The sequence below is a fragment of the Artemia franciscana genome, chromosome 1, assembly GCF_032884065.1.
Source record: "Artemia franciscana chromosome 1, ASM3288406v1, whole genome shotgun sequence".
NCBI classification, from domain to species: domain Eukaryota; kingdom Metazoa; phylum Arthropoda; class Branchiopoda; order Anostraca; family Artemiidae; genus Artemia; species Artemia franciscana.
The window spans coordinates 55,263,902-55,288,612 of NC_088863.1; the positions used below are offsets into that span (position 1 = coordinate 55,263,902).

A 24,711-nucleotide genomic window follows, 5' to 3' on the forward strand; every position below is an offset into this window, starting at 1 on the left:
CAGTGATTTGGCGAGTTTGGTGCTTCTGGACGTGCTAGGACGATGAAAATTGGTAGGCGTGTCAGGGAGCTGCACAAATTGACTTGAAAAAGTATTTTTCCCAGATTCGACCATCTGGGGGGGCTAAAGGAAGGGGAAAAATTAGGTATTTATAACTGACGAGTGGGTGATCGGATCTTAATGAATTTTGATATTTAGAAGGACATCTTGACTCAGAGCTCTTATTTTAAATCCTGACCGGCATTAAGCCTCTGATTTTCCTTTTAAATCAATCTATTGATTCTTAGAATTTTGTTAGAGCTCATACCATATGAGTTCTTGGGTCATAGCTCTTCTTGCCTCGTCACAAGTGCCATATGAGCTCTTAGTTCTTGTTGATATTTTCATTGAAAAATTGCTTTCTTGTACTTTTGTAGAAAAATATGGCCCCCCTTGACTTTGAAAAATAGACCCCTCCCACTAATCTGTGTGAATGGACGCCACTTTAGGTTTATTTTTTGATAAACTATTTAAACGTTATAGCTTATTTTGAGAGGATGAGTCACAAGAGTAACCCCCTTTTCCACCAAAAGTGAAGGTTGAAGGTTAGTTTTTTCCTCTACGATTATTAAATTACAAAAAAAATGTCCTCCGTGGTTTTTTCTCTCCTGATCATTATGCTATTTTGTGAAGTTACAGTTTAAAATATATATTCTAACACAGGTCGTACCCCTTTCAGGGGAAGGGCTCTCGAGATTAAAATCCGTGAACATTACGTAAAATGTTGTGCTTTGTGGGTATTCAGTGGTAGAAAATAAATAAAAATTGTTTCCCCCTCGTTTAACCCCCTTCAGTCCATCTGGTTCTTTGAAACTAGACATCATTTTCTAAGGCTTCATAACAAATAATAGTAGTGCATTTCAAATTCTCTTTTATTTTGTCAGTTGAAGAAAACTTTCAACAAATAAGTTTTTCAAGGAAAAGGAAACAACCATGTTTTGGTGAAATAAATTCTTACAATTATTTAGACTGAAACAACAAAAATTACTATAAATGAATGGAACAGAACCCAAAGGAACATAAATTAAAATGAATAATGACATCCAACAGATACTACATGTTTCTATGGATGTATACATGAATCCTAAAACGAACGCAGATTAAAATGGATTATCAAGTTAAATAAATAATCCACTTAAATCGAAAAGAAGTTGCCACAAACCAGGGAAGGGCTGCCGCCCACGTTCCTTAAACCTTTAAAAGCCAGAATGTCATTTTCTAAGGTTTCGTTTAATCATTCACAGTATTTTCTGCTAGTTTCACTAATAGACTTTATTTTTGCTCGTTTTTAGGGATAAGACTTCTTCATTAGATCACAAATAAAATAATTACAGTTCGCTTTTAATTGACATTGCTGTTTTATTATTGGCCAATCATAGGAATATTTTAGAGATTCTCAGTTTCTCTGCTTAATAACGAAAATCTAGGAAGGTATTTTAAGTTTTGGTAATCGGTAACTCAAGTTTTTGGGCAAAACTGGTTTCTATTTGATAGCCCAAGTTTTTCTAAAGATATTGCAGTTATGCTATTTTGAAAACCTGGCAACGCCTAATGTCTTTTGATTGACCTAGCTACATAGCCGCGAATAAATTGAAGGCTCATAAGGGATTGTAGTGTAAAAGTGTTTATGTGGATTGGATACAAAATATATTTGGTGTATTTCAGATAAGCCGCTCTCAAGATTTTGCCCACACTATTCTGATAACCTTGTAATATTTAGTCATTAATTTACTTTGTTGATTAGACGTAAGTAGATTCTAAGTCCCACTGGGCCTTTAGTAAGGTTTCAATTGGGTAAGTAATTTGTGGAAGTACCAAGGACAATGATAATGAAAACTGATGGATTGAATTGGGTAAATGAAAATTTACACAAGCATGTAGAACTTTAAAAAATGGGAACTCAATTTTTAATGAAAAGACCTTGAAGTACACTGTTTGTTAGTAGCGAGAACCCACTGCTCTTGGTAGTACTAACTCTTTCTAGTACTTTTTGAAATGCAGTTTTTTTTTTAAGGTGTAGTCGATTTTGGGAATAAGTAGGCTGTTAATGTTGAATTTTTAACGGACGAATAGCATTGTTAAATGTAACTCAAGTTTAATATAAAATGACAAATCTCAATCCCAGGAGTTTACGATTTTAAGTTTAAGATTGAACTTGGGACTATTTTAATTAGAATGACTCTCAAAAATCTAGTCAAATATCTTCACGGAGAAGGCAAAAAAAAAGGCACGGGAAAGGGGCTGGTCGCCCTCCAATCACTTACGATTCTCGAAAGGAAATTTCAATTTCCAATCGTATGAGCCCTCTTCAAAGTTTCTGCGACCATCTTTTAAAACAAAGTGGTCAGACAAAATGATACGTGGGAGGCACATAGCTCTTTACTGTTGGCAACGCTAGCGCATCAACAAAGTTTTATTTCATCATGACGATGAATAAATTAAAAAGTACTTTGACACACTCTTAAGCTGAGTTACTCAACACTGTGTAACACCGTTAATAAATAAGGATTTATTTAATAGCAAATACGCCAAGACTCTTGGTGTTTTAGTGTGGTCATGGCTGAGAAATAATTAGGTTGACGTATTGTCCCTTCAGAAGAAGTAGAAACTTCGGTTGATGCTTGTAATTCCGACTATACATGTTCTCAATAGTTGTTTTCATATCTCATTGACAAAATTACTTATATGTTTCTCTCTTTTGTAATAAAAGAAGATCCTCGTTGCCAATTTTTCGTTAACGATTCCGTTTCTAATGGAAAATGTGTTTATCCAATGGTGATTTAGCTGTCTGTAATTTTTTTTGTCTGATGACGCTCATTGCTTTAGAATAATGTAGCAACAGAAACTCTTTTAACAAAACATTGTAATTAGCTATGACCTAGAACGATGTCTATTTAAAATCGCTGGGCTTCATTGCTGAGTCAGAGTGTCACGTGTTGTCTTCAGATGAGTATGAAGGGCCAAAAAATACAAGAAATATCTTTGCAATTCTTTATTAGTTAAAACAGGATAAAAGTAACAACCGAATTGAGTTTATGTCTTTGAAGAATAATAAACTAGGTTGTATTATTAATGTCTGACCGTAATCAAACAGTTCGTGGTAACGAACTGTAAAAAGGAGCGACCCGGCTCAATAGTAAACGAAACTCTAAAAAAATGGAATTTTGATACTAATAGTTACATCAAAAGAATTGATTTTACATATATAAGTTCCATCAAGTTTAGTCTTGCAAATCAAAAGTTACGAGTCTGAGAATATTTGCCTCGTTTTAGAAAATAGGCAGAAACACCCCCTAAAAGTAATACAATTTTAACGAAAATCACACCATTAGATTTAGCGTATCAGAGAACCCTATTGTAGAAGTTTCAAGCTCTTATCTATAGAATTTGGAATTTTGTATTTTTTGCCAGAAGACAGATCATGGATGCGTGTTTTTTTCCCCAGGGGTGATCACATCGACCCAGGGGTCTTAGAATGTCACGAGAAGGCTTATTATAACAGAAATTAAAAGTTATAATGTCCTTTTTAAGTGACAAAAAAATTGGAGGGCACCTAGGCCCCCTCCCACGACGCTCATTTTTGCCCCAAGTCACCGAATCAAAATTTTTATATAGCCATTTTGTTCAGCATAGTCGAAAAATCTAATAATTGTTTTTCGGGACGACTTAATCCCCCTCAGCCCCTGGTGGGTGGGGCTGGAAGCTACAAACCTTGACCATTGTTTACATATACTAATGGTTATTGGGGAGTGTATATACGTGTTAAGGGGGACTTTTTCGGGTTGAGAGGGGAAGAGGCAGGGGGTTACGTGAGAGGAACTTTCCATGGAGGAAGAGATTTCCATGATGGGGCTGCAGGATTTTCTAGCATTATTTAAAAAAAATAAGAAAAAAGTTTTTTCAGCTGGAAGTAAGGAGCAGCATTAAAACATAGAACGAACAAAAATTATTACGTATATAAGGGGTTCGTCTCCTCCACAATACCTCGCTCTTTACGCTGAAGTTTTTTTTTAATAATTTCAACTATTTATGTCCCCTCCTCAACACCTCTCTCTTTGCGCAATTTTTTAATTGTTTAAAAAAGTAGTCAAACAGTTCGTGGTAACGAACTGTAGTAAGGAGCGACCCGGCTCAATGGTAAACGAAAGTCTAAAAAACTGAATTTCGATGCTAAATGATAAATCAAAATAATCGGATTTTTATGCTGATTTTAAATATATAAGTTTCATCAAATTTAGTTTTATCCGTCTAAAATTATGAACCTGAGAAAATTTGTCTTATTTTGGAAAATAGGGGAGAAATACCCCTTAAACGTCATATTATCTTATCGAAAATCACATTCAGCTTATCAGAGAACCGTACTGTAGAGGTTTCGAATGCCATTCGACTGCCTATTCTTCCCAATTGGTGATCGTATCGACCCAGTGGTCCTAGAACGTCGCGAAAGGGCTCATTCTAACGGAAATTAAAAGTTTTAGTGCCCTTTTTAAGTGACCAAAAATTGGAGGGCACCTAGGCCCCCTCCCACGCTCATTTTTTCTCCCGGATCAAAATTTTGAGGCCATTTTGTTCAGCATAGTTGAAAAAACTAATAACTATGTCTTTGGGATGAATTACTCCCCAAGAGTCCCCGGGGAGGGGCTGCAAGTCACAAAACTTTGACCATTGTTTACACATAGAAATGGTTATTGGGAAGTGTACAGACTTTTCAGGGGGATTTTTCTTGTTGGGGGTTGGATGATCTTTTCATGGAGAATTTATCATGGGGGAAGAGAAATTCCATAAAGGGGGTGCAGGATTTAGCATTCTTTAAAAAAAACAATGAAAAAATAAATATGAAAAAGTTTATTAAACTTAATATAAGGAGAAGCATTAAAACTTAAAACGAGCAGAAAATATTACGCATATGAGGAGGTTCATCTCCTAGATACCTCGCTCCGTACGCTAACGTATTTTTTGTAATTCCAACTATTTATTCTACAACCTTTGTGATTCAGGGGTCATTCTTAAGAATTGGGATAAAATTTAAGCTTTAGTATAAAGAGCGAGGTAGAAAGTTTTTTTTATTGTTTTAAAAAGTAGAGTTGTGAAAAAGGGTTAAACCTTAGCGTAAAGAGTGGGGCGTTTAGGATGGAGTAGCCCCTTTCATATACGAAGTAATTTCTGTTCGTTTTAAGTTTTAATGTCGCTCCTTACTTGCAGTTAAAAAAACTTTTTTATTTATTATAAATAAAAAGCAAGGCATTGGACGATAAGGTATTTTATTTCAAAATAACTTATGAATTATATCAATACAATTTAGACTAATGAATTGCCCTCCTCTTTTTCTAAGCATAACTCTTAACATTGGTGTAGACTAATTGTAATTATGGTAAACACTATTTAATGTGATTTATCATTCCATATTCAGAATGTGGTCTCGAGATTGGAACAATGATGATTTTGCTCTCAACTGAGGTTTTTTTTTTTTTTTTTTTTTTCAAGTGAACTTGAGATCGTGATTTTGTTCAGTTGGGGATCGCTTCTCCCATCTGCACTGATCTTTCTCTCACTACTGCCGGTTTTAGGTCAAGTGCTTTCCATAATTTTGTTTGCATTGATGCTAATTGTGTTAAAGATGATAATGAAAAGGGTACTTGTTATTTATAAGAAACAAACACATTCGAGGATTACGCTTAGGTTACATCTCAGGAAACCGGTTTCGTAACTACAAAAACAAGCGACAGATAATACAATGCATTGGATTTGTTTAACTTGGGCTATATATTTGTACATTAGAGAGTAGGTTAGGGGTGCTTTCCAAATACTTAACCCCCCTCCTCTATTTGCAAATATACCGCCAAAAGTATATCATTATATAAACCAAAGGTTCTATTTTATTAGGATTAACCTAACTTCACTTTTTGGGTGTGTTTTGTATTGTTAACAAGTACCACGAAAAGTATTAAACCAGTAATTGTTTTGCTTTGAAAGCTCATATTTTACCAAATTCTTCTTTTTAAAACTTAATACTAAAAGTGATTTATTCAAATAGTGACCTTTTCAATTTTGTCAGTGTCAACTTTAGCATTAGCTGCATTATTTTCCAGGCACGAGTGTTGCTTCTTGAAATTTATGCGAAGATTATTATAGAGAATTTCTTTGAATGGGAATTGACATTTGTGTCGAAAAGAAAAATCGTCAACACCATCTAGCGCTTAACGACTTTGCTTGACCCATAGATAGGAGTTCTGTCACCAATGAGCCTGTTTGCTTTTTGTCTACTAGCTTACTTAATCTGCCAGTATTTTCCTAATCTAACCAAGACCTACTCTGTGCAGACTGTATGTCGACTTCAAATAGTTCGTGAGCGAACAAATCTCTCAGTAGAAATACTAGCTTTCATCCGACGTTTTGTAGATTGAACATATTGAATACCCAATTTTCTTTGAAATTTTCTACTTTTTTTAGGAGTCGCCAGGCACTACACTGTAAGTGGCGGTGGTAGTTCTTTGTCCCTATTCTCCCCTCTTAAATTGTCGAAGATCTAACTCTTATGCCTATTATCTTTCCAGTTTCATTTCTCTTGTTTGCTAGCCATATTAATGTAGAATTGTGTCGAAGTCTTTTTATTGGTTTCTTTGGTCATTGATTGCAGGGTCTCCCACCACGAGCCTAAGTTGTCTAGACCAATTCTTTGTTCCTCGTGGTTTTGGTGCCTTTTAAAGGTATACCTGTTACCAGCTCACCCCAGATGGAATAATAGGTTCATGATGTCCAACCCTAAGGGTAGCAGGTGATTTATTAAGATATAAGCAAAAACCTCTGGGAAAAGATACACAATAGCGATCCTATCCTCTGGCTGTTCTTTTGTATGCGGATGTGGTTTGGGAGCTGGGCCGAAAATTGCCTTTATGACAACTGTTGAAAAAAGGAGAACCGGTAGGATGTCGTTTGTATGTCTATGGCTAAGGCATGGCTAAAATATTTCCATAAAAATCGCGAAACCATTAAATAGACGAAGGTAGGTCTGTACCTGGTTTTATAGGCGAGCTAATTTCTTTCCCAGATGTATGATAACCAGTTATCAACAATGTCTTACCGAATGGAGTCAACTTTCCGAAAATGCAAGCTGCTCTGGCTTCGAAACTGCTCCAGTTTTTGAAACGACTCCCTTATGAATTTTTGTTTTTTAAATGAAATAAAACTATATAATAAGATTTTGGTTTATTATGAAAATATATCTATTGTTTTGATAAAGGCTGGTTGAAGATAAACAAATTTTCTCATAATATTGGCAGTTAATTGTTTTTCTTTGTAAATGAGGTCGACTTCGTCTAAATTATCCTAATAATCTGTGCTTTTGGACTCTTCTAAAAAGCACAACTCAATTTAGTTTTTAAGTGTAATGCCAAGTTAATCATTTCGGTTAGGATTTAGGACAATTTTCTTTTGAAAACTCGATTTCATGTTGATATATCACTCATTGCGAAGTTTAAAATTATCAAAAGTTTCAAGCTACTGATGAAGGTAGAACAATACATTGTTTTATCCCCTGACATTGTTTTTTTTATAAACTGTTTAGTTATTTTTATGGAAAGTCTAGCATAATCACGCTCGTCGAGCCTGTTTGCTAGTAGAGACAGGTTAGTCTGTTTTTGACACCTCTTTCCGCTCGTTCGGACCTTCGTCCCTCGTAAATGACAATCGCTTCACTTAATCATTGCCTTTTTTAGGCCAAGCCTAACAAAAAATTATATGTAGTGAAGTTTATCGAAACAGTGTTTTAAACAGTTTTATGTAGCGATATTTACTTGTATTAATTTTGTTTACTTCTAAGTCAAATTCATTGATTAAATTGCATCTGTTCACTCAAGATATGGCGACAAGGTGTTTTGTTATAAATAAAAGAAGTAACTTTTGAAATACTCATTTACGAAGAGAAATGTCCCCTCCCCACTTCAATTGAACTCTTTATCCATACATACTCGTATTTTCGTCTAATAGCGATTTTTATTCCACACATGCAACGTACTCAAAATGGGATAAAACATCAATATTTATATCTTTTACTAAAGGAAAAAAGTAACCTACAAAATAACCTACAAAATAGCCTTTGTCACTTCGCTAGTTTGCATTTTCCGTTTCTCTACCTCTCTTTCTATTCCTTCTGCTCCTCATTCTCGGTTTTCTTCCTTCTCTTCCCATCTTCTGTGATTTTGTTCCGCTCTCTATTTTTATCTCCTTTTCATTTTTATTTTATTAAATGGTATGAATGGTTTTTTTTTATTCCTACTTCCAGTCGTCTTGAGTGAAGATGGATATTTTTTTCAAATGATGATTACAAGACTATACTTAATATTTTAGTCTAGAGGGAAGGATACCAAAAGAGTATCTTCTCGTGTACTTCTAATATTTGTGAACATGATTAGGTTCTAAATTACATAGGTAACATTCATCTTTTTTGCTAGGGTTAAAATACCCAATAGATAAATGCATGGTCGCCTGCCTGGTATTACATATATGTTATGAAGAACTAAAACTTAACGACTGTTTGAAAACACTTAAACACTTGAAGATTAGACGTCAGTGGAAATATTAAAAATTGTCTTATTTTATCTGCTATTACAATAGTAAGAATTTTCTATGTTTATCAGATACCAGTTTTGCTCTATCAAATAAATATTGATGGTTTCAATAGGTATACAGTTTTAAAAACTAAGTGTTCAACTTGGTATAAACAAGACATTGAGATTTATTTTATGGTACGAAAGTCCACCAATAGTAGGCTATTATATAAGATATTTTATATTGTATTGTAGTAAATATTATATTGTGTAAATATTAAAATATTAATGTCGTTAATCTGCGATCGGACGAGTCTTTCCCTAATTTTCTGTGACTAATACTTATGATATAAGCGCTAATTATAGAAAGCTGGAAAAGGACTCGTGCACTTCTTCTTGACATTATGATGAGGCCGGGGGAAAACACAGGAGACACATGTGCTCTTAGCTAAGTGAACGCTCTGGCGCTTAAACTGGGGAAAGACAGTGACAAATTCAATTATTTTGCTTTATATATACCCGTAAGCACCTTTATTTTCTCAGAATCGTTGTTAAAGTTCAACATATACAACGGATTTTCTTAAGGAAGAAACAATCGTGGTAAAATTCACGCGCTTCTATGCGAATATTTCCTTCTATTTAATGCTGAAATTTTTTCCGTAATCTTGGCTTCTACATGTGTTAACATTCGAACATAAAAGCTAGAACATTTCTGAAATGTTTAATTTCTTGTTAAGAAGTTCGGTTTATATTATGAATCTAAGACGAAAACAAAATTGAATGCCACTATTATAGAAAACGTATATTATTGTCATATACGTACAGTCATTGGAAAAAATTACTTCTTGAAATTGGAATTATTTTTTTTTTGCAAGATAATTGTTGCTCAATACATCCTCTCTCTAGAAGATTTCTGTGGACACCTTTGCTGTATGAAGTATGTTTACATGATCACCTATGATTTACATTTTGTTATCTATTGCATTTTCTAGTTAAGTTTTGTATCTACATACATGCTTTTGTAGTTTGTACTTTTTGAGTGAATCTGAATTTGAGTTTCATCAAAACAAAAACTTTTGAGAGTCCTTTATTTCTTGCTTCATGCTTTTAAATGTTCCTTTGTTAGGAAATGACAGTCAAAACCAAGAAATTAACTACAACAACAGTTTAATGAAGGCCTGTACAGACGCTCCAGTTAATCCTGAATTGATATGGGAATACAGAATATAGTATCTAAAATTGGTTCAAGCTGATAACAAATGAAGCATCTACGAATTAGCTCTTGTGGTCAAGATTTTGGGGCGAGGGGGCTCTAATAAGTATTTCTGAAGGAAAAAGTGAGTCAGATTCTCATAAACAGTTTTTTTTTGCAGAAACTAATGCATTTTACTATATTTTCGTGAAACATTTCTTGTGGTGATTTCACTTCCCGATCCTCCATCTTTACGTGTAGGGTCGCTCGCTCAAAGAAATTGTATACACCGGGGGGTGAGTGCCAAGAGTCGCGGAATTGTTTCTAGCTTTTTGGGGACTATGCCAAGATTGGCGGAATTGTGTGGCACATGTGGTGTTCCGAGATGCACAGCAGGTAGCGGAAAGTCAGAGTCTGCTCGCCTTGTATGGTCTTAGGTTGATAGCTGTGTATTTTATTTAATTGTGAAAGGGAGGGGGAAGGTTACCAGTTTTAAGATTACGAGAAATCCTGTGTATTTTGTGTCTTGCGGTAATCGGGACATAATCACGAAGTTTTTGACAAATTTTTGGAATTTTCTTGTCATTTTTTGTCTATTGTCAAAATCCTTTCATTAAAGCTTAAAGGCTGAAACATACACCCCCTCCCCCCTGGGCTATACTTATCGCTGTCATAATGAAATTTGTTTTATTTTAACTTGTCTACCGGTTTTATTTGTAAGATTCGTGTTGCATAAAATTGTTGGCATAGCGATATGGCTATTCTGGCAATAACGTGATGTTGGCAAGATGTCATGAGTTCCTTGTGTCTAATATTTTTTTTTTTTCTTTGAACAAATATGATTGTGAAATTGGTTATAGATGAACTTCGGGAAATACAATGTGTTAACCCATATGAACATACCTTTCGGTTGTAATTAGTGGTTTAGCTTGGGGAGCAAGGGGCAAAAACTGACATTGTCGCGGAGTACTGAAAACCTAGCCATGTCTCTGGTTGAAATCTTAATATATTTTTTCCTGTCCGAAAGATATTTAATAAGATGTATTATATATATGCCAATAAACTGCAGTTTATTAAGGCTTATTTTAGAAGAGCAGTAGAATTCATGAACAGATTGGCTTTTTTCTTACTGTTATTTGTTACTACGACTGCTGCGACTACTACTATGGCTAAGGGTATTAAGGTGAAAATTTACGAAAAAACTGAGAGGGAAAATTAAACACACTAGATGCTTGCAGGTTGTCAAAAGGCACTTTTTTATTGACTGTATCTCAGGAACGACTAAAGAGTACTAAGTTGAAACTTACAGGGAACGTCGAGGGTTGTGTTGAACTAATCAAAAGATATTGTGTGCATGCTACTACTACTACTGAGGCTAAAGGTATTAAGGTTAAAATTTTTGGAAATATTAAGAAGGAAGTTAAATTACATTGAAACATTAAGTGCTTGCTGTTTGTCAAATGGGCGTATCAGCAATGTCTCATGAACGGCTTAGAGTATTAAGTTGAAACTTGCAAGGAACGCTGAGGGAGATGCTGAACTAATCAAACGACAAAATTTGAATGCCACTATTTCTAGCTTGACTACTGCTAAGGCTAATGATATTAAGGTAATTACGTAATGGAATGTTGAGGGGGAAGTTGAATTAAGTCAAAACACACTATGCGCGTGTAAGATGTCAATAAGGCGTATCGGTAGTATCTTGGGACAGATTAGAGTATTAAGTTGAAACTTACAGGGAACGTCTGAAGTTTGAACTACCCGAAAGGCACTGTGTGGACACTACTACTATTGCTGAGGCTAGGAGTATTAAGACGAAAAATTATTGAACTCAATTAAAACATAGTATATGCATGTAGGTTGTCAAAAGACGGCGACCATAGATCAATGTTATTAAATAAATGAAGCCCAAAACGATTAGTAGTTACAATAAATAACAAAGTCAAACCTAAACAGAGCAGAAACCACTACAGTGAGTAGTGCTAACACCCCCTGTACCTTCTAAAGACAAGAACGTAGTTTGTACTTTACTGAAAAAAAAGTGAATTATAAAATTTCTTCCTTTTAGAGCGTTAGAAAATTCAAGATTGTTGAACCTTTCAGAATAGGATATCAATAGGCTATATATATATATATATATATATATATATATATATATATATATATATATATATATATATATATATATATATATATATATATATATATATATATATATATATATATATATATATATATATATATATATATATATATACTGAATTGTCAGTGCAGATTCAGTTGTTCTTTTGTTAACTAATTTAAAAACTTTCCACAAAATAAGTTTTTTAAGGAAAAGTAAAAAGCTCCATTAAGCCAAGAATGATCAGAAATAGAGTCAAATAATCTTCCAAGCGTAAAACTACCACAAATCACTGTCAATAAGTAAATGAAACTCAAAACGACCAGAAATTACAATATATAGCCGAGTCAAACTAAAAACGAGTAAAAATTAACATGTGTAAGGTTGATAAACTCCATGCCTTCTCAAGAACAGAACATAATTTAGGCCTACGCTTTACTAAAAAAAACAACCATGGATTGTCAGTTTAATTGACATATACTAATATTTACTCTTTAAGGTTTTATTATATTTTTTTTTAAATAAGAAAAGTGAAAACCTTAAAAATGTATTTTGTTTTCAGTAAAGCGCAAATTATATTCGAATCTTGAGAGGGCGTGGGGGTTATCAGCCATACTCATTTTCATTTTTGCTCGTTTTGAATTGACTCGGCCGTTTATTGTAATTTCTGTTCGCTTTGAATTTCATTTATTTATTAGTAGTGATTTGTGGTAATTCTACGCTTTGTAAAAATTTTGTTTTATTTTGTAAAAATTTTGTTTTATTTTAATACCCTTAGCGTCATTTGTTACGGTAACTCTAGTGGTATTATTAAAAGTATACATGTGATGCCTTCTGGCTAGTTTAAAGTCCCCCAAAACTTATAAGGTCTAAATTAATAATTGAAGTTGCACTTGCTACCTTTTTTACCTTTTTTTTGCTTTGCTACCTTTTTAAAAGTCCATATGCTCACAGTTTGCTTTGATTTAGTTCAATACTCGCCTAATATTCCTTAAAAGCTTCACCTTAATACCCTTAGCTTGCGCAGCAGCAATAGTTGTATCAGCATTAGTTGCAGTATGCACTTAGCACCTTTGATTTCTTTAACATCCCCTTCAACCCACGCTGAAAGCTTAATGCATACCATCAACCATTCGTGAAGTATTTCTGATGCGTCTGCTTGACAACCTGTGTGGGCATACTGTGCTTCAAATGAGTTCCATACAGTTTCTGTATACCCAAATTTTTCGCCGTGATATTCTCGGTTTAGATAGTAGTAAAAAAAAAATTAATTGTTGTAGCCTAAGCTTTAGTGGCAGTAGTAGTAATAGAAATAGTATACAACAGTTGACAGTAGCAGTAGTATGAGTAGAGGCAGTAGCATTGGGAAGCAAATATTTTCTTTTGGTTAGTTCAACATCCCTCACAACCAGTGTTGTGCCAAGTACTTCTTTTTTTTTACTTACGTACAAGTACCAAGTACTCAGAGAAATTTTTACTTAAGTACAAGTATTAAGTACTTCAGTATTTAAGTACTCAAGTATTTCGATTTTACTTGAATTTTGCTTCAATTAAGATATAAAAAGAAAAAAAAAATACAAAGAACATTCATTACAGCTTCATAATAACTTTTAATTTCTTTCTTGCTCCTTTCAATGGCAGAAGCTTTTCAAACATACCATTTCCAAGCATGTTTCTTTTTAGAGTAAAAAATTCTATCACCTACCAAGAAAAAGTATTTGTGCTGGTGCAGACAAAGGAAAGATACAGCTGCACTTCCTGAAAACGTTCATTACCCTTTGGGTACACTTTGAGCACAGATAGTTCCTTTCGCTTTTCATTCAAATTTGACAAAACTTCACAGAATTGGTTTCACGGCAACGGTTGCTATAATTATCATGAGTAATTTTTTCAGCACTAAGATCAAAGTATTCATCTCCAGACAAAAAGCCACCTTTGTCAGGAAACCACTTCAATTTGAAAAGGATGACTTGCCGTGGCAATAACATAGTCTCTTGCATGAAAGACCCACAAGTAGAGCATGTACAAAAGGCTGGCTGACTTTCGCCAAATCTTTCAGCTTTTTGAGCTTCCTTTCCAGTGATTTGATTGTAGGATAGATAGCACCGAAGTAGCATTTTTCCTCCACCGGAAGAATGTCCAATGCCACTGCTACTGGCTTCATAATTTTTATGTATTCTTCAAGAATTTCAACATCACGAGAAGTTAGCCTTGGTTTTTGCAAAGCATCACATATGTTAGCAAGCTTTCCAATTTTGTGACAGTCCATCAAATCTACAGCATCAGCAGCTTTTGAACTCTTATTCACGGCATCCCAGAGAGCAATACACTTCAAAAAAGCGGCGTGTTACTGCCTCTTATATGCAATATCACAGAGGGCTTTATCAGCATCGGTGGATCCAAGCAGGTTAAGTGTATGGCTGACACACCTGAAGTGTGGAGGAAGTAGGAAATACTCGGGGTCGTCATGAGAATCGAGTATCTCTCCAACGTTTGTAAAAGAGAATGAGCCATTCTGACCTGCTTCATTTTCATTTTCTTTATCACTGTCTTTAATATCTTCATCAGAAACCATCGGATATTCCCTGAATGCCTTACTAAAGTTAGAGGTGTTATCGATCAAAATCCCTCGTCCCTTTTTATTAACTGCAATTTTGTACCTGGCACATACGCCATTCAGTTGTTCAGCAATTCTGTCATAAGTGTTTGAGCCCTTGAACCGGCAACAAGCAAGGACATAAGATTTCCATTTCAAATCCTCATTGAGCAAGTGTGCAGTCATTCCCAAGTAGCTTTTGTTGTTGGCAGACCAAACGTGTGTTGTCAGCGACATGTAGTCGGTGAGTTCAAAATCATGAACCATATCTTTTATGTACTTCAAAAACTTAGCTTCAATTTGCACAGCTAAAGCCTTTCTTCCTGGAACCTTTGTATAAGGTGCAAGACCTGTTATCAGATTTTGAACGACGGCTTCTCAACAGTGTATGGGGGTCGCATCTCGTCCACAATGTAGTCCAGTGCCAAAGAATTCGCTTTTGACTGTGTCAGTTTCTACGGTCTTGCAGCAAAGAAATCTCGCTTAACTTTTTTAGAAGGTGAGCTATAATCAGGGCCAGCGTTATCTTCAGATTCAGACTATCCCAAAAGTGAGCCTATAAGTTTACTAGCCTCTTTGCTACTTGATTTCCTCTTGTTCTTACTGTTTATCACATTTATCACAAAAAAACTGTCCGTTCAATATATACTGTAGTTCTGCCATGATAGCGTCCTTTTTTGAAATTTTGGGCCGGGCAAGGAGCCGCTGTTCTCAAAGACTAAAATCCATTCATCCACTAATATATAGGAAGTTCAATTCATCGCATCGCCCTGCGTCATGCCGTTGTAATTTTTCTGTACCATGAAGAAAGTACTTGAACACTTAAGTACCCTTAAGTACTTCAAATTTTTACTTAAGTAAAAGTATTAAGTACTTTAGAAATTTTTTACTTAAGTATTTCCCAACACTGCTCACAACAAGCCCTGTTAGTTTCAACTTCACACACCAAACTGTTCCTAAGATATTGCTGTTACACCCTTTTGATAACCTGCTTTACGAGGGCGTGTTCAAAATTTCACCTTCATACCCTTAGGCATAGTTGTAATAGTAGTCACAGTAGTAGTATTGATATTACTAATAATAGAATTGCATACCGGTAGAACTACTAGCAGCAGTAGTGTTAACCTATTGCCTTTTGGTCTGTAGAACGTCTCTCTCTTCAAGTTCTGGAAGTTTCAACTTTATAAAATTAGCCATCGCTATGACATTGCTTATATATCATCTTGATTACCTGTATGTTCATATACTTCTTCAAAGTTTCATGTCAGTGCTCCCAGCCCTACAAGTAGTTGTAATAGAAGTAGTAGTTGTAAATGTAGCAGTAACAGTAGTATTAGCAGTAGTGCCCACATTTACCTTTTGGTGAGGTGATTTTCTTCTTTAATTATTCTCTGAAAGTTCCAACTTAATACCCAAATCAATTCTAAAGATACGCTATTTTGAATATGTGCGTGCACATAGCGTCTTTGCATTTAGTTCAAATTTCCCCTTAATACTTTAAATTGAGCAGTGTGGTAGAAGTAGTGGTGGTAGTTGTAGTAGTATTGATAGCATGTAAATATTACCTTTTTATCATCTCCCTTATTGTTTCCTGAGTTTTCCAAATTAATATACTCAGTTATTCCTGTGTTGAACCCTTTTGACAATCTGTAGACACATACCGTGTTTTGATTTAGTTCAACACTCCTCAACATTCTCTGAAAGTCTCACCTGAATGCTCTTCGTCTTCATGGAAAGTTAAGTTTAAACATGCATACCTTTCTCAATATACTAGATGTAAACAATGAACGAATTGCATATCTTACAGCCCTTGTCCGAAGGACTGTGGGAAGGTTGACATCAATAAAGACAATTGCTGGACCTTTCAAAAAGGCTGACCAAAATAGTTCTCTTGATTTTGGAGAATAATAGACTTGGGGAGGGGTCTGATTGCCCCCCTCCCCCCTATTCACTTTTGGATCTTAAAAAGGGCACTAAAACTCCCGACTTCCAATCAAATGAGCTTCATCCAATCTAAAGTTTATACGACTACCCGTTCCATAAAAACCTTATATTTCGCGGGCATAACTTACAATCCTTGCCAATGTGCTCTGGGGGATTGTGTCCGCTCTAAAGACATTGTTGTGGGACTTTTGGACTATTGATAACAAAATAGCTATCTCACAATTTCAATTGAATGCGTTATAGGAAAAGAGGATGTCAGGGAGGGAGGTTAGTTGCTCTCCATCATTTTTGACATCTTTAGAAGGAACCAGAACTAAAAATTTCAAATCAAATGAACCTCTCCTAAAGTTTACACGAGCAGCCCTTCTAAAAAAACCTTATATGCCCTTGGGGCATAACTTACAATCCTTACCGCCCCAGACTCTAGGGGATTCTGTCCACCTTAAAGGCCATATTGTATGATCTTTGGACTATTTTTAAAAAAATGGCTATATCAAAATTTTTATCGGACGCATTTATGGACAATACGACTCAGGGGAAGGTGCCCCTGATCACTTTGACTCTTAAAAAGGGAATTAGAACATCTGATTTCAAATCCAATGAGCCCCCCTCCCCCCTTCGGAGTTTACACAACCACCTTTTCCATTAAAACCTTAAATGCCCACGAGGCATAACTTACAACCCTTTCACTGAGGGCTGTGGGGGTGTCATCCTCAACTACGACCTTTCAACTACCCTAAACAAAATGTCTAACTCAAAATTTTGATTAGATGTGTTTAAGGAATTGATTGGCGCCTGGGGGCTTGTTGCCCTCCAATCGGTTTTGACTATTAAAACAGGCCCTTTCAGTTTTCAATCGAATTAACCTTTTTCAAAGTTTCTACGATAACTCATTCGATACAAAGTGCCCTGGTGTAACCCCCCCCCCCCAAAAAAAAAGAAGAATAATACATTGTGCCCCCATCACTTTTTATTTAGGCAGCGCTATTGCACTGCCTATGATCTTGGTTATTATGACGATTTTGTTTGCTTGATGTTTTGAGGAATATGTACGCATTGCTGGAAATAAAAATTGTTTTCAATCAAGTGCAAATTACTTTCTGGTCTTTGGAAGGCACAGTCAGCCCTACTTCGCTGTAGTAGTTTCTGCTCGTTTTAAGTTTGATGTGATTATTTGCTGTAATTTCTGTTCGTTTCGGGTTTTATCAATTTAGTGACAGTATTTTATGGTCGTTTGAAATGTTGTTGAATCTATGAAATGTAATTAAAGTTACGCTTTAATATATTGACGCAAAAAAGGTACTTATGTATTAGTCAGTACATACCTGAGAAGCTAAGTGAAGTTAATTATAATGAAATTTACCAAAATGTGATGAAAATACAATACTTTAGTTACAGAATTGTGGAAACTATAACAAAGAATTATGGGAAGGGTCCGCACAGAACGTTTTATATTAAATAGCTAACCTAACCCAACCAAACTATTATCTATATATCAAATGTTTAATAAAAATTTGTCTACAACATAGATTTCAACCGAGCCTAAGCTAATTGTTTCCGAATACTGACAGCTACTAACTGGTTATTGTCCGATCTTGCTGATCTAAATTCTCGAGTGTGTACTGGCTGATACACAAGTACCATAAAAAAATCAAACAAATGTATATTTGGCACCAAAAAAACTCCGTAGGGCCATGTCTTCAACAAGAGAGAGAGAGAGAGAGAAGAAAATATTTGCTTTCCCGCAAATTTTGTACGACTAAATCAAACATAAAACTTGAGCACGCCGCCCGCACCTTACTACGCCACCTTAAGCAAATCTCTGTGTAAGGGCTTGTGAGTCGAATGCGAATACAAAAACCTACCGGCGATGTATACATACATATTAAAGGTTTGCCCGCACTGCGGTAAATAGACTTGAAAATATTTCAGCTAGATTAAATTTACTGTTTATTCGGCTAATTTTTTCAGGTGATTGATTTTGGTTCGAGCTGCTATGAAAATCAACGTGTCTACACCTACATCCAGTCACGGTTTTATCGAGCACCAGAAGTTATACTCGGACTACGATATGGCTTGCCTATCGATATGTGGTCTTTAGGCTGTATTCTTGCCGAGCTTCACCTTGGATTCCCCCTTCTACCTGGGGAAGATGAAGGTGATCAACTAGCATGTATGATGGAGCTACTTGATATGCCACCTGCAAGACTTTTAGAAGGTTCAAAAAGATCAAAGTTGTTTGTTAACTCAAAGGGTTATCCCCGCTACTGCACCGCAACTACCTCGATAACTGGTCAAGTAATCCTTAATGGAGGCATCTCTCGGCGGGGAAAACACAGAGGACCTCCAGGCTCTAAGAGTTTAGCTATGGCCTTAAAAGGTAAGTTCAACCAACTCCATGCATTGTATTTCCTCTTTCATTTTGTCAGTTTGACGTTAAAACAACTTTTTGTGAGGACGGATATTCTATAATTTATTTTAATTGGGGTTGCCAATTCGAAAAAAGAACATTTTTCAATTATTTTTTTTCCGTAGGATAGTTTCTTCCTACTTACACTAGGTTTTTATTACCCTATAATAAAGTTTTATTTTTATTACCCTATGTGTAGTCTAAAAGTATTGGGGTTCGGTGTGTTCAGCCTGGAAATTTCTCCTCATGTTTGAAATGGAGCAGCCAAAAGGAAATGAAGACAAATAATAAGAATGAAGAAAAGAAGGGATTCTGTAACATTCTACTTGTAATCCAAAATATGTGTAGAATATATGATGTAGAATCAAACAGTTTGAACTGTAAGTAGGGTGTTGGGACAATAGTAACCGAAACTCTTAAAGTTCACTAAGTTTAATAGTCTTAAATTATTACGATATGAGTTTTAAAATGGGGAAAAATTCCCAAAAGCTAAGTGGTATTAATGAAAATCAAACCATTAGATTCAGCATATTGTGGGAGTTTCAAGCTCCCGTCTTCAAAATGTGGTTTTTGCGCTCTTTTTTAGAAGAAGGATAATGGATGTGTGTATGTTAGTTTTTTTCCAGGGTGATTCTGTCGAACCGATAGTCCTAGAAAATCGAGAGAGGGCCTATTGAACAAAAATTAAAAGTTATTTTGTACTTTTAAAGTGACCAAAATGTTGGTGCCGCAGAAAAGTGGCGTTTTCTTCCGTTCTGTGGCACCAAACAACTATTTTGCCTTATGGAGGACCAAATTACTGTCGATAAAAATTTTTAAGATAGCCAATCAATCTAAAAGCATCAAAACTGTTTATTGAGCCCCCTTGATGAGTAGTAAGTAATGCTGCAAAGTTGCCTATTCGCTCCTAAAAGTCACGTAGTTGATTCAAGAGAAAAGGTTAAAAATGGACGTTTTTCTTCATACTTTATTTAACTATGTTAATTCCGTTTATATTTCATGAAATTTTGTTAGTTATCTATAATAGTTCATCAGCCATTATTAGGGAAGAACGTTGGGTCATTGTGTAAGGGTCGGGCTTGCAGATGCCTAAAAGAGTGCATTTAAATGCCAGAATTATATAATGCCTCATTAGCCATCAGATAAATACATGAAAGGACGTGGAGAGGAGAAGGAGAGCGATATTGCTCTTCCTATTGCAGAAAAGTTTCTTATGTTTATTTGAAAGCCTCATTTAGCTGAACTGATTTGCTTTGTATTTTATTAATTAATTTATAATGACGTGCAAGTTCGCATCAATCATTATGTAGGAGGGACGGTCGGCCATTCTGCAGACGGGGGGGGGGGGCTGATACATAAAAAAATTCATTTTGATGTCCAAATATCCTAACTTTGGGCCTTCATATAAATATCGAAGGAGTTTTGTGTGGAATATTGTTGGTCAACGCTTATTTTATGGGGGGGTTCGAGTGAGTAGGTAATGGCGCCCATCCCGTTGTGGCAGTTTTTTTTCTATGTAGTATAAAATTTTACATTCACATGCCTACCGACACTGAGGTTGAAAAGACCCGGCGGAGTATCATGAGTCTCGCAAGGAAATTTCTAAGGGGAAAAGGGATTGGCAAGTGCTACCAGAGTTTTATTTTCAGTCATTATTATTTGTAATATTTCTCTTCCTATTTATAAACAAAGGCTCAATTTATTTAAATATGTCTGCAATGTATTGAAAGCTCAAAGAACACTATTGTAGAAGTTACGATGGCATCAGCAGCGTAGAAGACCAAAAGTCTACTTTCCATTATGATGGACACTCTCGTCGACTAATTTCATATTATCAAGTTCTAAATATTAAAATATTAAATAAATATTAAAAATTATGAACTGTGCATTGTCAAACTTACCGAACTGCGGTAATGTAATTCTTCACTAGAGAGCCTCTCAAAAACGAATAAACCGTTAATTTCTCAATGATTGTAGTTATAAATATCGCATGCTTAATTGTCCATCGTATAAATAGGAAAATACATTTCGCCGTGGCTTAAAGCCTCTAGTAAAATGGCCTGTAATTTAATGAATACTACTTTGCCATCAAGGCCAATAGAAACTCGCTCTCCAAGGGATGGCAACGTCCTGGTCGCTTGCAACGAATGCGTGTGTAGAAAATCTAATGGATGTTTGCCTCAGGGAAAACGCAAGACATTTGTTAAATTTTTTGTTTCTAATTAAAGTAAGTTGCGACTGTCCATGACATTCCTTATAGCATATTACCTCAACATTCTTCCTCTTCCCCTGTTGGAACAACAACGCCTTTCACTTACTGTAGCAATATATGGCCAAGCTCTGTTAGGTTATTCTTAGAGTACCAAAGACAGTAAAAATAAAATTTGATTCTTTAAATTGCTTAATTGGAAATTTTAGAAACCGTATGTGTCTTAAAAAATTTCAGGGAAACCTGGAAATTCAATTTTTAATGAAAAAGACTTCCATTTGTTGTTATGCAGTTGCAGCACTTTGCGGACAGTAAGTTTTTGAAAACAAGGAGCACGTGTGAAAAATCGGTGAAAAGGGAGCGGAAAAAATGTCGTCGTGAAGCTCTAGAAAGTGTAACTCTCTCCTGATTTCTATGACAGAAGGCGTACGCTACCATTTATTTTCATTACTGAGTTAGAAAAATAATACTGATTCAATGAGTTAAATTTTGTAAGAATATAACCCTATCATCTTGTTACGAAATAAAAATTGGAAAGTAATGGAGCCTGTATCATGGAATAACTAAAAATCTAAGCTATGTATTAAAACTTTCACTGTTAAAATTACTCTAGATTAGCGTTTCAAATTATTAGGGTATTGACTTACAGAAAGAATATTTCTTGAAAGACAAATCATCCTATTTTGGTGTATTTATCCCTTTGCAAAAATCCATAGAATCCTCATTTCTTCTTATTCCGAAAATATCAATTTCATTACTGTATTTTTGATTTCTGTTATGTAAAGCACACATATTACTTTCAATTTTTCTTCAAATGATTATGACAATCTCCCAGATTTAATGCCTTTAATGTGTCATAGGCTGATGACACATCAAATAGAAGTGTAAACCTTGGGGGGACTAACTGGGTTTGAAATAACGTTTGACTAGCAAACTGGAATCAACGGATTGTCTCTGCCTGAATGTTTAGGAACAAAAAGTCAAATTTTCCGAATTATTGTATCCTTAATTTTTTCATGGTTTAGTGTGATAATAATGCTGAAACTTGCACTACCAAAATTTTGTTCATAGCTCTTTATCAAATAAAAGAGAAATTGTAGGAAACCCTGGTGTTCGGGTTGGAAAAGACTAATGATGGAGCCAGGGGAGAAAAATTTTTTATATTTTGGTCATTTATGAATGAATCCTCAGTCATAGAAAGCTCTGCAGTTACTTGTCGAACTAATACAAAGACTTACGAAACAAGTGCAAGTGACGAAGTTAATACTGAATTTTCTCTCGTGGTTTTTAAATATTTATTTTTTTACGTTTAAATTCTACACATCTAATAACACTATTTTATTGATGCTACTAGTAATATTAGGCTTAAGACTAAACATTAGTGAATACGTTTGATGTGTTCTTAAATTCCATGATAAGTTTTCCAGAAGTCCCTACATTTTGTTTGTGGTTCCAAGAGGAGATCAGACAGCTTTTGGAGTAGGGTATTAAAGGTGCCGGTTTCTAAATTAGATTCTAGGGAGAAATGCCAGACGCATCGGAATCGGTTGATGGGAACCATTTGGTGTAGCGTTTGCTCTAGATTCTGGAATATTTACTTGAGAAATTGTACTTGTTCCAAAAAGATGAGACAAGTGAAAAATAAACATTGGAGCTATTAGAAGCTGTAAAATAATTTAGGATTTTTTTTAATCTCTGCTTTGACAGGAGATACGAATCTGGTTTTTATCTGAATTAATTTTGATTTTTGTTCAACTAAACCCTGTGGCATACCTTCTGACCTGAAATTGGACCTGAAGTAGTGTTGTATATCAAATTCATGCGTCAGCGCATTTGGCAAGATCACATTTTTTTGTATTTTTATTTGTTGCATATAGCTGGAATTGCTCGGTATTAAAGATTTCTATGCTATGAAAAAGAAACAAAATTAAATTAAGCCACGTATATTTTTTTTGGTTGCTCACTTGTCCCATTTTCAACTTCGTTGTCAGCGAAAATTCCAAGGGGTGAGTTAAAATTCCCGATGAATTGAGTATATTTTCTTGACATTTTGAACGTAAGTTAAGACAAAAATATTTAGTAAACACTTAAATCCTAAAACAAAGTTGTTAATAAACTTTCTATTTTTTTTTTTTTGGCAAACTGCACTAGCGGTTTTTATAACCTCACAGAAAAGACAATGTTTTTAATAAATATAGTTGGTTAAAACTCCTTTTATTTTCTTTTTGGCACGACCTCGCATCTGTTTGGTCAAAGTTGATACAATTATCTTTTCTTATTTTGGCAATCTTTCTGTTGCTATTTGCGCACTACGGTTTTGTACACTGTAAAATATTTAAAACAGAAAAATCCTTTATTCAGTCAAGCACAAGTTTCGGAATAATAGTTTCTGCGCCAAAACGGCTCTGCCTTAAAAAGAAAAATTCAATAGAAGTCTTGCTTGTGTTTAGATTCGACGTCAAATAAAATTGTTCAGAATCTGGATTTGTTTACGTGATTAGACTCGATAAGTGCTCAGCGAAGGAGATGAATAAATAGAAACGTATTACCCGATCTATAACCTTGCACATTGAACCACAGAGATGATTAAGTGCGGGCTTTGACTGTGTACGTTTAAATATCATATAATTGTTTTGAATAGTATCTTAATTATGTAAACAAGATACTAGTTCATAGCTTCATTTTGGTAGGTTGCTGACATACATAACATTAGACCACTCATTATTTTTTGAAAACAAAACATCGAGTATCGGGCGCAAAACCATGGAAAATAATAGCCTACGACACATGTAGGTTCAGAGCTTGTTAATTTCCACCGGTCCCGGTTATCCTCGACATCATCTTTTGCTATTAATTTCGAAGACCCAATACTGGGTCTTAGAAATTGTGTATAATATTAAAAAAATTTATCTTTCTCTAACGAATAACGAACTTGATATTATTCCCTGTAAAATTTGGCATTATTGTATATACATTTCCAACTGCTCAAAGCAGTGCGAGGGGATAGGTACTCGCTTAAACTTATGTCGAAGTGGGACTGATATCTTCTAGGGTAAATTAAATTTTGAATTTAATTGAGACAGTTGTCTTCAGCCGAAACCTAATATATACTTAAAATATGTATTTCTTAGGCAGGGCATAAGTAAAGAGCCTAATTGGTTTCAATGAATTTTTTCCTTTTGCCTAGGTCCATTCATATTCGCCCTTTTTAAGAGTAAAAAATGATTGGATGGCAACCTGTCTCCCCCCTAAACAAGTTTTAACTCCCCTCACCCTCCTCCCAATTAAGACATTCGATAAAAGCTTTGAGATGATAATTTTATTCATAATAGTTGGAAGGTCTAAGAACTACACCTCAAGAGATGACAAAACCCCCGAAGCCCCTTTGACAAGGGCTTAAAATTATGAAAGTTGCTCAGTGTATGCATATCGGGCTTATTATTATTATGGAAAAGAGCATATTTAATTATGGGTGTATGAAAAGTCTTTGGGTATTATTGTGAAATTTTCAGGGAGTGTTGAGTGGGGTGTTAAACTTAGATCAAAAGAGCCTACGTGTATCCAGGTTGTCCGAAGAATCTATTTGCAATATCTCAGGAACGTCTAAGGGCATTAAGTTAACACTTTCATGGCAAGTTTAGGGGGATGTTGAA

The 24,711-nt window shown here is 35.1% G+C and overlaps 1 protein-coding gene across 2 annotated transcripts in view; it reads left to right on the top strand.

Moving 5' to 3' along the window:
* The window catches only part of LOC136031464 (dual specificity tyrosine-phosphorylation-regulated kinase 2-like), a 54,976-nt gene that overhangs the window by 8,856 nt on the left and 21,409 nt on the right, over nucleotides 1-24,711 (top strand). For both annotated transcript variants that reach the window (XM_065711085.1, XM_065711094.1), the window contains exon 3: nucleotides 18,411-18,819. In XM_065711085.1, coding sequence (XP_065567157.1) covers nucleotides 18,411-18,819 — 409 coding nt within the window. The remainder of the gene's footprint in view (nucleotides 1-18,410; nucleotides 18,820-24,711) is intronic.